Raw genomic sequence first — 15643 nt, 5'->3', positions numbered from 1 at the left:
GTTCCCGAGTCGCTCCTGTCACAGCTCCGAGTCTGTGTGTGATCAGTTCCGAGCGGAGCATAGAGTCGGTCCCCGGGTCGCTCCTGTCACAGCTCCGAGTCTGCGTGTGGTCAGTTCCGAGCCGAGCATAGAGTCGGTTCCCGCGTCGCTCCTGTCGCGGCGCCGAGTCTGTGTGTGATCAGTTCCGAGCCGAGCTTAGAGTCGGTTCCCGAGTCGCTCCTGTCACGGCACCGAGTCTGTGTGTGATCAGTTCCGAGCCGAGCATAGAGTCGGTTCCCGAGTCGCTCCTGTCACAGCTCCGAGTCTGTGTGTGATCAGTTCCGAGCCGAGCATAGAGTCGGTTCCCGAGTCGCTCCTGTCACAGCTCCGAGTCTGTGTGTGATCAGTTCCGAGCCGAGCATAGAGTCGGTTCCCGAGTCGCTCCTGTCACAGCTCCGAGTCTGTGTGTGATCAGTTCCGAGCCGAGCATAGAGTCGGTTCCCGAGTCGCTCCTGTCACAGCTCCGAGTCTGTGTGTGATCAGTTCCGAGCCGAGCATAGAGTCGGTTCCCGAGTCGCTCCTGTCACAGCTCCGAGTCTGTGTGTGATCAGTTCCGAGCGGAGCATAGAGTCGGTCCCCGGGTCGCTCCTGTCACAGCTCCGAGTCTGTGTGTGATCAGTTCCGAGCCGAGCATAGAGTCGGTTCCCGAGTCGCTCCTGTCACAGCTCCGAGTCTGTGTGTGATCAGTTCCGAGCCGAGCATAGAGTCGGTTCCCGAGTCGCTCCTGTCACAGCTCCGAGTCTGTGTGTGATCAGTTCCGAGCCGAGAATAGAGTCGGTTCCCGAGTCGCTCCTGTCACAGCTCCGAGTCTGTGTGTGATCAGTTCCGAGCCGAGCATAGAGTCGGTTCCCGAGTCGCTCCTGTCACAGCTCCGAGTCTGTGTGTGATCAGTTCCGAGCGGAGCATAGAGTCGGTCCCCGGGTCGCTCCTGTCACAGCTCCGAGTCTGTGTGTGATCAGTTCCGAGCCGAGCATAGAGTCGGTTCCCGAGTCGCTCCTGTCACAGCTCCGAGTCTGTGTGTGATCAGTTCCAAGCCGAGCATAGAGTCGGTTCCCGAGTCGCTCCTGTCACAGCTCCGAGTCTGTGTGTGATCAGTTCCGAGCCGAGCATAGAGTCGGTTCCCGAGTCGCTCCTGTCACAGCTCCGAGTCTGTGTGTGATCAGTTCCGAGCCGTGCATAGAGTCAGTCCTCGAGGCGTTCGTGTCACAGCTCCGAGTCTGTGTGTGATCAGTTCCGAGCCGAGCATAGAGTCGGTCCCCGAGGTGTTCGTGTCACGGCACCGAGTCTGTGTGTGATCAGTTCCGAGCCGTGCATAGAGTCAGTCCTCGAGGCGTTCGTGTCACAGCTCCGAGTCTGTGTGTGATCAGTTCCGAGCCGAGCATAGAGTCGGTCCCCGAGGTGTTCGTGTCACGGCACCGAGTCTGTGTGTGATCAGTTCCGAGCCGAGCATAGAGTCGGTTCCCGAGTCGCTCCTGTCACAGCTCCGAGTCTGTGTGTGATCAGTTCCGAGCCGAGCATAGAGTCGGTCCTCGAGTCGTTCCTGTCACAGCACCAATTCAAGTCTGTCCTCGAGTCGTTCCTACCACAACACCAATTCGAGTCAGTCTCCGAGTCGTTCCTATCACAGCGCCAAATCAAGTCGGTCCTCGAGTCGTTCCTATCACAACACCAAATCAAGTCAGTCCCTGAGTCGTTCCTATCACAACGACGAGTCTACGTGCGAGAAGTCCCTAGCCCATCATCGAGTCAGTTCCCGAGTCGTTCCTATCACAACACTTAATCGATTTGGTCCTCGAGTCGTTCCTATCGCAACACCGAGTCTAAGTGCGAGAAGTACCAAGCCCAGAATCAAGTCGGTCCAAGTTGTTCCTGTCACAGCACCAAATCGATTCTGTCCTCGAGTCATTTGTCCTGACCCCTTCGTGCAGCAAAGTGCCTTTTTGGGTTTAACCAACAGTGAATCGGCAATGGCTTTTTCACGGAGCTTCGTGTGTGTGTTTATTAATGCAGCCTTCCCCCTATCTCCAAACTGTCTTTCATAGAGATATTTACAAATTTTGCATTCAAACATTTTGGCTATACTTCCTAAAAAAAAACATTTAAAAAGTTAACTTCACAAAATTTAAAATTAAAAGTAATCTTCAAAAAAATTAATTAATGGCTGAATGATTTAACAGCTGGTGAGATTTCTCAAATATTTAAAAGTTTTTTTAATAGCCATCTATATTTATTTTTCTTGAATTTCTATTTAAAATTTCGATTTTTAGATTCATTATATATAAATCAAAATGTTACCATACGATGTAAATTTTATTTATTTATGTAACTAGAATTTAAATAATAATTATAATTTATCATGTGTTTATCATACATTTGTATACATCATAAAAATACTGTAAGCAGACATAAAGTAAACAGGCTTGCTTTCGCGACTATTTATTTCCTATAAAATATACACTGAGAGCAGGTTTGTTTGCCTCCACTCATTATGCTCTCGTATAAGGTCAAATAAATAGATACTCTTAATTCAAACAAAATTTCATTGTAGGGGAAATTTGGCTGGCACGGGAAAATAGTTTTGTCAATTAAAAAATATATTTGTTAGAGGTAAAAACTAAATTTCGCTACACATAAAAATTAGGTATGGTCAACGAAAACGGTTTGTTGGGTCAAGTAAACATTTGTTTTTTTAGAAACTGATTATAGCCTACCTCACTTAGGGGTTGTAAAAACACAAATTTATTAGGCCAGAACACAGTGTTATTTCTATATTAGATGGACACTACAGATGCACTTTGCAAACTATACTCATATATTCAGATAGCGTACCGAGGCAAAGCTATTCTAGCGGCTGTACTCACGACTCTAGTTTCAGCATTTTATAATGATTAATTATAAATTTTTTACGTGACAACGTCTAATAAATCGATGAACTCCGGCTGCACGCATGAAAAAGTGTCCCGTTACGCACATTGCCCCGTTTCGCTATGTCCCGTTACGCTCATATTACGCTTGCACCGCATCTATCTCTCTTCCACTCGATTGGAACAACCATCGATTTGACTTTTTCGAGGCACATTAAACTTGAAACACTCCCATTCTTTTCCTACTTTTCCTATCATCGTCCTATCCTTAACAGAATAACACAGATTGGAAGAAGTTAAATAGCAAACATGTAGAAAAGTTATAGTTAAAATAATCTCTTCGTTAAAGTAATAAACATATTTGAATTAATGAGTGCAATTAAAGGAAATTTATCAATTAAATTGCAGATTTCATTTCACTTCTTTGTATCCATACAAAATAGTGATAATTCAATCAATACAAATGATTCAATTTTATTCATAAAGGTATGCAATCATTTCATCAATGTTTTGTTATGACGTCACGTTAAACTATCGTCCGTAAACCGACTTTACAGACAACCGATTTTTTTAAAATTGAAACGCGTGTTTAAGGCATATAAAATAGAATAGTAGATAACGTCCACTCTGTGATGGATTGAAATACACTAGCTTAACATATCAAGGACTCTTGCAATGAGTGCTCTTAGCCGTCTATTCTGTTTATTTATTGTCACTTTAGCTATCAATTTTATTTTATAAATGTAACGTAATAGTACATGCAAGAAATTGTATTTCTGCAAAAAAAAAATGTTGGCAGTAATACTGTGTTCGAATTCTTTCCCGGGAATTTATGCTTTTTGCTGTCCCAGGACCTACAATTGGTTTGAAGCTGTTTGCAAACAGTTGCCTGTATAGCTTCCCAGTAGAAACTGCGCAGATAATAAGAACAATACAAGAAAATGAAGTAAAATCTTTGAAAATTCTATTATCCAACCAAATTTTAAAACTATGCGCTAATTTGTCACTGTCGCCCGCGAGGACAAAAGGCAGTGACAGTCCCCACGACTTGCTAGGAGAAGCCACGTTTGTAACTTTAAATCGCTAAAAAAAGTGAGTGATAATGACACCGCAATTATCACGATAGCTGCTCATTATTTGTGCAAGCCTGTGAGCAGAGAAAAAAACAAATAATGACAAATATTTAATGAGCACCGAGTAGAAGGTGTCAGCGAAAGAAAAATAATGTTTTACTTGTTGGATCTTTTAATATGATCGTACTCCGTACATTGCTTATATGCTTCATGAAGTGCGTTTTCCTGCATCTTGTCTACAACTTATCCAGTTTACCATGATTTAAAAAATAAAAATTGTTTTAAAAGAAAAATATTAAATATTTCAATACTATTACATTTATCACTGAAAATCCCGTGCACGGTTTCTTAACTCATATAAATACATATTAGCAAGCTATATATTTTAAAAAAATCAACACGATAAAAAATTATCTAAATAATTAAATACAATACCAAACTTATCTAAAAGTTACAAAATTGAATGATACTAGTTTTTTTTTTTTTTATGTATCTTTCAGATTATTCCTATACATCGTTCTGGGCAGTCTGTTTAAAGTTACTTTAATATTGGCCAATATATAAAATAATATATTATAAATTTTTTCTTTAAGTCCCGAAACATAATATGGCCTAAAATCACCATCTCAGTTCGCCGCGGCAATATGTCACTAGGCAGTTGTTACGTGTACATACTTGCACATGCTTGTTACTGTCATTCCGTCGCATAAATTACAGCTGGAAACGTCGCGTCGTGGTAAATGTTTTATCGGGATTAGGAGGATGACTTACTTGATGATACGATAAACGTCCACCACCCAAAAAAAAACTGAGAGAGACGGATGAACGAAAGAATAAGACAGAGAGTGTTCGCATGCGCTTGTTTCAGATAATAATAGGTATCCTTTTACAGTCAGCTGTGAGTGCCTTGAATTTTTAATTTGCCAAAAGCGCGCCCGCTGTCCTCCTTGTTCAACCAGCAGCGTAGAGAGCGCTGTTGAGAGACAGTCCCTGCTTTTCCCGCATGAAAGCGGTACCTGTAATGAATTTCATGTTTCGTTCCGAGATTTGGCGTGTTAAAAATCGCAGAACTGTTTGAAGAAACAGTAACACACAGTTTTTTTTCTTTCTTTTATGGTGTATTTCAACAGCGATTAATATTTATTGTTAGTTAATCATTTTTTATTCATTAATAGTTATTTATATCCTCAGCAGTTGTTTTCAAGTGAATAATTGTTTTGTATAGAAAATTATCTTCTTTTTTTTTTTCTACTTTTTCTCTCTCTGACGTTTTACCCTTTGCGTCATACTCGAGGTTTGATTTGCCTTTTCAAGTAAGTAATAATTTTATTAATGTATTTTTTTAGAAACTTTTTTATTTTAAAGTGAGTATTTTTTTTTTTTTTTTTTTTTTTAGAATTTATTTTTCTTTCTCTGACGTTTTGCCCTTTGCGTCATACTCGAGGTTTGATTTGCCTTTTCAAGTGAGTAATAATTTTATTAATGTATTTCTTTTTAGAAATTTTTTTTTCTTCTAAAGTGAGTAATAATATTTTTTTGTTTAGAAATTTTTTTTTCTTTTTCTCTCTCTCTCTCTCTCTCTCTCTCTCTCTCTCTCTCTGCCGTTTTGCCCCTTGCGTCACACTCGAGATATGAACCGCCGAAGAAGTGTGCTCGTGCGAGGGAGCAGGTGTGACGCGTGTGTGCACGGCGCGGCAGGAGGCAGCGGCTGCGCGGCTCCGGCGGCGAGGTGGAGTTCGTGAGCCCGCCGGCGGGCGGCGCCGACGAGTACTGCGAGGGCGTGCCCTGGCTGGTCGAGGCGCACGAGAACCGCAGCCTGTTCCTGCTGACCTGGGGCAGCTTCCTGCCGCTGGAGCCGTCTCCCGAGGAGCCGGCGCGCTGCCCCACCAAGAACCGCATCCTGCTGTACTCGGGCCGGCCCGCCAGGTGCGCACCCCTCTAACTCCCCTGCTTCCTCTTTGCTTCCCTCCCGGAGTAGTCTCATCAACCTATAACGTAAAACGTAAATGTTTGTTCGTTCAAAATATTAAATCTCCGAAAGTTCTTCTCCGATCGCTTTTGAAATTTTGACACAACGTTGAATTCGAATACGCCCGTTTTTTTTTTACGGTGTATACCTGCTACCTCTTTGGTTCCCTCCAAAACAGTCGCATTAACCTATATCAATAAAATAAAAATATAAATGTTTGTTCGTACAAAATATTAAATATCCGAAAGTTCTTCGATTGCTTTGAAATTTTGACACAACGTTATTGAATTCGAATACGCGCGTTTTTTTTTTTTTTTTTTTTACGGTATATACCTATTTCACACCCGTAACAGGTAAAATCATAGCTAAAGTATAGGTATATAAAATATATAAATTGTGTTTTCGTCTTCTGTTTTGTAAAGATATAGATATAGAGAGGTTTGAGAGATAAAGATATGTATGTATGTAGATATAGATAGGTTTAGAGGGGTATCGATAGAAACATTGATACATAAAGAGACAGAGAGAGATAGAGTGATATGGAGAGATATTGATATGCATGTAGAGAGATATATAGAGTTTTTATAAATAAATAAATATAGTGAGTTTTATAGAGGGGCATATAGAGTGATAGAGATTGATAGAAAGATAAGCTTTGTAAATGTGTACCTACTTCAAAACAAATTACAGAAATATTTAAAGAGGCATAGCAACGCATGCGGGGCATTTCATAGTAGTAAAATAAAATTTTTAATTAAAGCCTGATCAAATAATTTTTTTTAATTCATAATATATTAGAAAAAAACTCACAAATCACGCGATTGTACCAGGATTTTATCCTAGGAATTTATCAGTGTGTGTGCTTTTTTATTGGATGTGTGTCCAGTGCGTATCTTTTTTTTATTGCTGTCTAGTGTGTGTCCATTGTGTATCCTTTTTTTATTTTATTGCTGTCTAGTGTGTGTCCAGTGTGTATCCTTTTTTTATTTTATTGCTGTCTAGTGTGTGTCCAGTGTGTATCCTTTTTTATTTTATTGCTGTTGAGTGTGTGTCCAATGTGTATCCTTTTTTATTTTATTGCTGTCTAGTGTGTGTCCAGTGTGTATCCTTTTTTTTATTTTATAGCTGTCTAATGTGTGTCCAGTGTGTATCCTTTATTATTTTATTGCTGTCTAGTGTGTATCCTTTTTTATCTTATTGCTGTCTAGTGTGTGTCCTTTTGATGAATGTGTGTCCTGTAGATTGTGTGTACATGTTGTGGAATGCGCGGGGGGCTGTGGCAGGCTGATGCGGGTGGTGTGCCCGGCGGCGCCCAACGCCCGCCAGTTCGCCGTGCACGTCTTCTCGGAGGAGTGGTTCGGCGGCGGCGGCGGCGGCGGGGGCGGCGGGGACCTGTACCTGCAGGCGCCGCGGCCGCCCAGCTTCCTGGTGGAGTTCGTGGGGCGCGACCCGGGGCTGGCCGCGCTCAACTGGCTGGAGATCTCGCGGTCGCGCGCCTCGCTGCTGCAGCAGCTGCGCGCCGAGCTGTCCGCCTCCTCCTCCTGGGCGGCTGCCGGCAACGACTCGGCGCTCCCGCCGGCGGCCGACTGGGAGTGCCCGCACCGCTGCCCCGAGCTCAACGCCTGCATCAGCGCCAGCCTGTGGTGCGACGGGCGCGCCAACTGCCCGTCGGGCTACGACGAGGCGGAGCCGCAGTGCGGCGCGCGCCGCGGGCTGCTGGGGCTGCTACCCGGGGGAGCTCTCGCCGTGCTGGCGTGCGGGGCCGCCGGCCTGGTCGCGCTCTTCGCCTCGGGCTGCGCTCTGCTGGCGAGCCGGGCGCGCGCCAGGCGCCGGAGGCAGCAGCTGCTCGGCAAGAAGAGGCGCAAGAAGAGGCGCGACGGAGCGGAGTCCTCGGGCCCCAGGCGCGTGCCCACAGAGGAGCTGCTGCTGGACCCCTCCGGGTCCACGGGCTCCTCCTGACAGCAGGCGCAGTCGGTCGAGTTCATCCAGGTGGACCGAGAGACCACGGTGTGACGCCGTCCAGCCCTCCATTCATCCCCTCCTCTTCCTTCTCCCCTGCTGACAGCGTAGTGTACTTGGCCTGCGACACCCCCTCCGCGCGCCCTGGGACATCAGCGGCGGTCCTACGGGAGGGACAAATCCAAAATATAAAAAACCAAAAACGCGTGGGATCACAAAAATAAAATATATGTACTCCAGTCTTCACTTGACCTAAATTCATTTAATTTTTTTATGTATTATTCTACATTCTTATATGCTACTGCAATGTGTTTCGGACTTTATATTTAACTAGGAGTTGATTGCAATACCAAAAAAAATAAAAAGTTCTGTCATCTGCCTTCCCCTTAAGTTCGAAGTAATGTCCCGTCGCTGAGAGAAATGAGCAGGAAGAATTCTCGAAACGGTCTCGCTGTAGAGGCGATTGTAATTCGACTTGTAAATTTTTGCCACGTAACTATCTAGTCTCAAACTGGTATCGTAATTCACATTTCCTACCAACTGCCAACCGCAAAGCATTTTAATGTTTTTTGTTTGCGTGTACGCTGCAGACAGCTTTGAAGTTGTTTACAAGCGCTTTTGACAGAACAACAGTGGCAACAACGTAGACCATTTCTACCAACTGTTGAGAACTGACAAATTTGGGATGATTTACGTAAAACAGGCTATAAAAAGGAATTTGGAACACGTTATCTAATATGAGTATTTCAGTAACGGTGCAGCAGAGATTCCGGATTCTTGAGTGATCTTTCTTACCTACTGGCTACATTCGTCGAGAGCAGTATAGTAGTTAGTGCTCTTTGCTGGGCTAATAAGATCACGTTTGCTGTTCTGCTGAAAAATATTTTCCTTTTTTCGTGATAAACTAGCTAAATACTAATAAAGAGAATTCTACAGGGTAATTCTTTTAAAACAGGCTATTTTGAACATATGTGAAAATAATGAGTGGTGAATGAATAATGAAGCACTAATTTTTTCCACACATGTTCCACAGGGCCTGTTAAAAAAGACTCACACAGTATTAACCAGGAAAGAAAGAAGCTATCATTAAAATTTTATCCAAAAATATCTAGCGAAATACAACTGTTGCTAATGATTTCAACTAAAGCTTTTTGACATGCATTAAATAAGTTTTATAGCCAATAACAACCATTGAGTGTGCTAATTCCATTGTGGTTGACATTTTACGTAAGGTGATGGCGCCTAACACAAGCATTATGCCAAATCTGGCAGTCAAAGTCAACGTTTGTTCCCTTCCTTGATGACACCTCTGCCCCGCTCGCGTTTTGGATACTGGACACGTGCGATAAGTACCACAATCAGTTAAGCTCCCCATGGTCCATCGCTCCTTATGTCATTCAGGGGATATCAACCTAAATTACTGTAGCCTCCCCCCCTTTTTTCAAACAAGGGATACAACACATAAACCTTAACTAACGTCCAAAACGTTGAACACATTTAAATTCCAAATAGGGGTGTAACAAACTGCAGAGTGGATAGGGAGGCAAAGAATAACGGAGAGCAAAGTTAAGACCATTCGAAGTGAAATAAACTGTTTTAACTTCTTACTGAATTTATTGGCGTATTTAGTCGTAGAGCAAAACTTTTACACGTGCGTTTCCGTAAATCTTAAACCTACCAAAAATTAATACCAAACTAGCGACTAAATTTACAGTCTCTGTTACTTCTGTGTTTTGGGTGTGCCACCAATTTATCACTATGCGTGTGTGTGCGATCGCGTCTCTGAACGAATCGTAAACTAAAAGAATGCGATGTGAAAGTTTATTGAAAATGGCTCCGAAACTTAAATGATTTGCGCAGTCCGGTCCGGGTATTGCAGTATTAAGCAAAAATACGAAAATGTCAAAACTAATTTTCGCAACTGTTCGGGTAGTGCAGGCCTAGTGTATAGAGCCTGTTAATCCCCCAAGCCCACTTCCTTCCCAATGCAGACACGCAGGTGGCTACCGCAGGGATTAATTACACTGCACGCGGTCCAATGCGCGCGGCTAGATTACCCTGGGCGCGCACTCCCGCGCACTGCTTGCCACAAAAATATCTCGTGTTTGGAGGCGCGCGGAAACGTAACACAAGTTACGCTTTCACACTAGTTCCAAAACTTAAAATGAAGTAGTTGCGGGGCTGTGAAAAACTGGCAAAATAGTTCTAAGATAGTTTCCCAAAAAAAAAAAGAGTGCCACTTCAAACAAATTTAGATTTATGCCTCGGCACTAGAAAACTAGAAAGGCCCCTTCTTCCATTAGTCCATTGAAAAGTTACATTTGGGGTTGCGTTTTTTAGAGGACGCAATTTTATTTTTTTGATGTGTAGGGGGGTCAGTGTAAAGCTAAAACCAAGTTTGTGGGGTCGCCACTCTTGTCCCACGGCCGCCATCTTGAAAATAGGGGTTGAAATGGTTTTTACGATATATCTCTTAAACTATTTATTTGATAAAAAACATTTGTAAACATTTTTTGTTGCAAATTAAATTCTCTACAACTTCGGTCCAGTAACGTTTTGTCATAGAACTATAAATAAAAACGTTATAAGCGAAAATCTTCAGAAATTCGAGAAAAATATTTATATTTTTCGATATAACTGTTTTTTTTTTTATCATTTTACGAAAAAATGATATCTGACCATTTTTGTAGATCGTTTTTTGAGGAAAAACTTTTATTCGCATTATTTTTTCATTACGTCAATAACTAAGGTTTTACAGCGCTCCGAAGTGTGTACTATTTTGGAAAACTTGAATTCAGGAACCTGTTCCTTCACCATCGAGGCCAAAACACTGTGCGTATGTTACTTCGGCAGCCGGAGCCAAGACTGTGCTGGTCGCTCTGGCGGTCGTGCAGTCTCTCTGCACTAGATGCTCCGGCCCACGAGGGCGTCGAGCGCCCCACTCTCCCACGTGTGCACACCACCGGGCGTCACGAAGCAGACTCTTCTGCGGCTCCGACGATCAGCTCCGAGAAGCCTTAGATGTCCATCAAGTTCTGTCCCTGCCCGAACACGCCCGAATATTCGCCTTCGGCCAACCTCGGGATTTGTTTTATTTTTGCGCAGGAAAAATGAATTCAAATATTAAAAGTTGTCGGTTAGTTTAGCTACATTAAAACCCTTTAAAACACTATGGACGGTTAGTTAGGTTAGTATAGCTGCATTAAAATAAACAGAGAAATATAAATATGTATATAAATAAACCCGAGGTTGGCCGGAGGTGAATATTCGGGCGTGTTCGGGCAGGGACAGAACTTGATGTGCATCTTAGGCTTCTCCCGACGATCAGCTCCACACTCCGGGCGCCGCGCATGCGCAGGGCGCGCCACTCGCGCATACCAAAAAAATAAACGCACCGGAATTCTGGTATGAGCCCCATAACCGGGTGGCACACCCACGCGCACACTTCTCGTACACTTCTCGTACGCCGTTCCTGAGTTGGTGGCAGCCCTACTCTATATAATAAGAATTATAAAGAAATTAAGTACAAAAATATTTCCATTAAAAATGTAAATATTTTTTTAAGCAAATAAGCACAGCCCAATAATTATAAGCAAAGAAAGTAAATTACTAAAAATAAAATGTACCAAAACTAGTAGACCTTGAAGTGAAAATATTAAATATAAAATATATTTTGGTAAAACACAATTCATGAGGCGTGCCATCCGCCTCATTACAGAGCTTTTATATATTAGTGTTCATTATGTTAACTAATTAAGAAATTTAAGAATGGGGAATGTACGAAATGTTTCATCAATCAGATACCCTACTTATTTAACTGTTTTAAACTTATAGGCCAATTTATATTTCAGTCCTACCATGAACAAAGAGCTTGAAATCGTGTGGTATACAGTTTTGCATTAGACTTTTTAATAGGGTCTTTGTCATCAAACTATTTTATTTTTACGATAATGTTTGTTAATCTATAAAACTATGATTTCACAAAAATTAAGCCTAGAAACCTGTTTTTAATATAAATAAAGAGATAAGTACAATAGGTTATTTCAGAATTACAATATTGCTAGAATTTAATTTTAAAGTTCCTTAAACCATTAAGTAACACTTACTTAAAATAAAATAATTATAACCCTTAGGTATATTATTTACTTAATTTAAATCATCGGCAGAAAAAAAAATTGTGCTCTTAAGAGTCCACGCAAGACAGACGTGAATAGATGGAGGTAAATTAGTTTCACTTTCGATCAAATTATCCTCATAAAAATGAATGATAATTATAAACTTAATTGCGCAAATCAATGACTCTTTGCCACACGAATAAATAAATTGTAGATTCTTTAAATTAAATTAAACTGAGGCGTGGACAGCATCACTACTGCGTCATTTCTACCCCTCACCTGCCAACCGTTACAACTAGCATATAGCATGCTCCGCTACGTACTTACCTAACTCCCCCTCTCCCCTTTCCAAATTGACGTCTTCCCATTCGACCGCTAGCGCATGCGTTGGAGTGGCGTCGCCGCTGACGCACTCTCCTCCTCAACCGGTTCCCCCACCACGTACCAAACCATTCCCCTCGTGCGATCGGAATTTTCGCAACGCTCGAAAATCGTTGCTCCTCAGTAAATAAGTTTTACTACAAAAAAAAATTTTGGGCCAAAATAATTTTGAAACCATTTTTTTTTTTTTAACGCTGTTCTTTGTTGTCGTTTTGGAGATCCGACTCAACTCTTGTGATCGATGCTGGGACTTGATGATTTGTGTCTGTCTTCGGCCGCCGTGACAGGCAAGTGAGTTTCTGGTTGTTGTTTTCTTCCTCCCTCTCCACCCATCCTTTTGCCCCCTTCATTCCCTTTTCCTCAAAGCGCGAGTAACGGTAGTTCGCTTTCTGCGAGTTTGAAGAAAGCTTCTGAAGAAATCGAACCGAAAGTGTGTCGATGAACCTCGTGCGAATGCGTAACTGTGTTTTGTGATTGGCGGACCCTTTCGAACTTAACTTCTGAGCGGAAGAACGCCGCTTTCAAGGAAGCTTCATCTTCTGACTACGTGAGCTGAGAAGAAGATTAGAGGACTTCTGTGCGAAGTCGGTTTTGCGCCATGGGACATGTGCGAATTATGTAATAAGTAGTTGGGTATTTCGAGAGTTTATCAGTAATCTAATACTGTTATGTTTTATCTACTTCACTATGTGTATGTGTTTCAGGGACAATCCAAGAAGAAGGTGTTCAAAATTCGTTACGAATAATTATATCGGACAATGCACGAGTATAAATGAGAGTGCTTCAAACCATAGCGTTAGAATTAACTATATTTTTTACTAAAAGTTAACTTTAGTTTGTGTCTGCGCCAAACAAATGATATGAGAAAACTCTTAGCTAAAAGTTTTGTTTTAACACATTTAAATTATCGGTTCCAGTTTTATATATACAAAAAAAACTTTATCATGTTCCAGTAAGGTGTTATTTGTACATAACAATTTTTAAATAGTCAATTTAATATCTAACTACGTACATTGTATATTACGTTCTAAAAAAAAATGCTTTGGTCAATACAGGGAACTTTAATTTGCAGTAGTGCTTTTCTAAGTAGTCATGAATTCTCAGCACTCTCAGTTGCACGTCTTCAACTGGATATGACATATCTGAAAGGATACTTACAACAATTCCTCTAAACATTTTTTAAATATATTTTTACTCTTCTGTTTCGAACAGATAAGCAAGCGGCCGCACTGAACGATGACTCCAAATAACTGGTGCTGTTTGGTTAAACTTAAGGGTGCAAGTGCTTTCCTGGTTGAGTTTAAGTGAACTTTTCTTTCGTCTGAGAGAATATTACTAGTGGTATATCTTAGCGCTATTTTCTAATCATTGTGGTTATTTATTTTTTGTCATAAAATAAGTATTTTTTTTTTAAATACGTGGTTGATTTAAACTCTCCAATTTTCTATAGTCATCTCATAACTGGAAGGCAGCGAAGCTGAATTGCAGTGACCTAACTCAAGTTTGAAAATTTAATCAGCATTTTGGTTTCCAAGGTTGATGAAGGTGGATGAAGGTGGGGGGAAAATGGAGGGTCGCTTCTTGTACCAGGTGCGTCCGGGGCACCACGACCAGGGACAGCGGGTGATTCAAGCCTCGCACACGTGGAGCATTGCAAAGCGCCTTGGTGGAATACCCAGGTGTAGGTGAAAGCGCACTCGCCCGTTCCAACTCTGCGTGTCGAGGTACCTAGTGCCTGGTGGGGCTGTACATTTCCAACGCGCGCTTTTGTGGAGGGTGTACCTGTACGTCACAGAGGAGGCCCGGTCGAACTGACGTCGATTTACTCTTCGATTAAGTCGAAAAGAGACCCTAAGCTGTGGGATTGGAATGCTCGGAGCACAGGAATAGAAATTTGAAGAAGTCTTGTTATGGGAAGAGGTGGTTGAGATATTTGGAAATGCAGACTAGATGAAGATAAAAAAACACGTTTAGGAATATAGTATAAATTTCATTTATAAGTACGCTTTTAATACGTAAATTAAAATTTCAATCTAATATCTTTTTTTAACACATTTGAACAACTCAATAGTTAGATAAATCCGAAACCAGGCACGTAGGTACGTATTTAAGTTTATAACGAATCATCTAGTTACATGCTTATGAAGATTCAAATTATTCGATATTGCCACGGTAGCTTCCCTTCGTTCGAAGAGTAACCTGTTAACTTATCCCGCACTGTCTTGGCAGACGTACTGCCCCGAGGCGCATTTCTATTTTTCGATGCTTCTCGATGGAGGTTCATGTTGTGTGTGCTCATAATCATACCCGACCCGCAATCATGCCGCAAGTTAATCTCTCTCTTAAAACAGGACGGACCCAATATTGTCTTTGTCTCTGTCTTTTGGATTTAAAGCGATGGTAGAGATACCGAAGACATTGCGACCTCTTCGACTCCCATCGGTGAAACGCGCGTTACGTGTCCACCTCTTAACGCGCGTTCACAATAAAAAAAAAACAACGTAAGCGAGTGCGTAACAGGCCACGTGCAAGACTGTACACTCGACTCGTACGAAGTGGATCACAATTGAAATCTTACAGCTTAATTTCAGCCAATGAAATTTCGCGATGCATCCGATACCAGGTGGCGATGTTAGTAAGCAAACGTATTAACTACCAAATGATTATCCCGTGACATCGGACCAGAAATTTATGAGACAGTTTTTCAACATATTTTCAACATAACCATTCCCACCACGAAACTTTTTTTATTTACAATTTTTGCTAGTGACTTTTAAGTAATAGCATTAATTAATTTTTAAAGCAGTAATTACAACTGAGCATTGTAATATCTCGACGATTTCTTTCTACATTATAATTTTCAAAATATAAACAATTTCCTTGTCCCGCCAAAATGGCTTCCTACTCTACTCTCATTGGCTGTAGCACCATGCGTACTAAACAGAAATTATATATATATATATATATATTTATTTATTTATTTATTTATTTATTTATTTATTTATTCATTTCCCTTCTATGCGCACAACCTGTCTCCCATGCTCACGACAGTCATATGCACTATTGTGAATCAATAGGTTTGTAAACATGGCGGTCGAATCTTGTGCGCAACGACCTGCTGTTAATGTTACTAACTGCGCACCTAGCCTTAACGCGTGTTACAGCGCTTCGTGTGCTAGACCTCAGCATCGCAGTCAGCTGACCGCCGGCGTACAATGCGATGGGTTCTGGGTTCGAGACCCG

The 15643-nt window shown here is 41.8% G+C and overlaps 1 protein-coding gene across 1 annotated transcript in view; it reads left to right on the top strand.

Annotated features, from left to right (window-relative positions):
- The window catches only part of LOC134536448 (uncharacterized), a 603478-nt gene extending 595574 nt beyond the window's left edge, over positions 1 to 7904 (top strand). The window contains exons 9-10 of the mRNA XM_063376163.1: positions 5675 to 5902; positions 7229 to 7904. Coding sequence (XP_063232233.1) covers positions 5675 to 5902; positions 7229 to 7904 — 904 coding nt within the window. The remainder of the gene's footprint in view (positions 1 to 5674; positions 5903 to 7228) is intronic.
- The last annotated feature ends 7739 nt before the right edge of the window (positions 7905 to 15643 follow it).

The sequence above is a fragment of the Bacillus rossius genome, chromosome 11, assembly GCF_032445375.1.
Source record: "Bacillus rossius redtenbacheri isolate Brsri chromosome 11, Brsri_v3, whole genome shotgun sequence".
NCBI classification, from domain to species: Eukaryota; Metazoa; Arthropoda; class Insecta; order Phasmatodea; family Bacillidae; genus Bacillus; species Bacillus rossius.
Note: the sequence above shows the minus strand (reverse complement) of the source record. Positions and strands in the feature narration are given on the sequence as shown.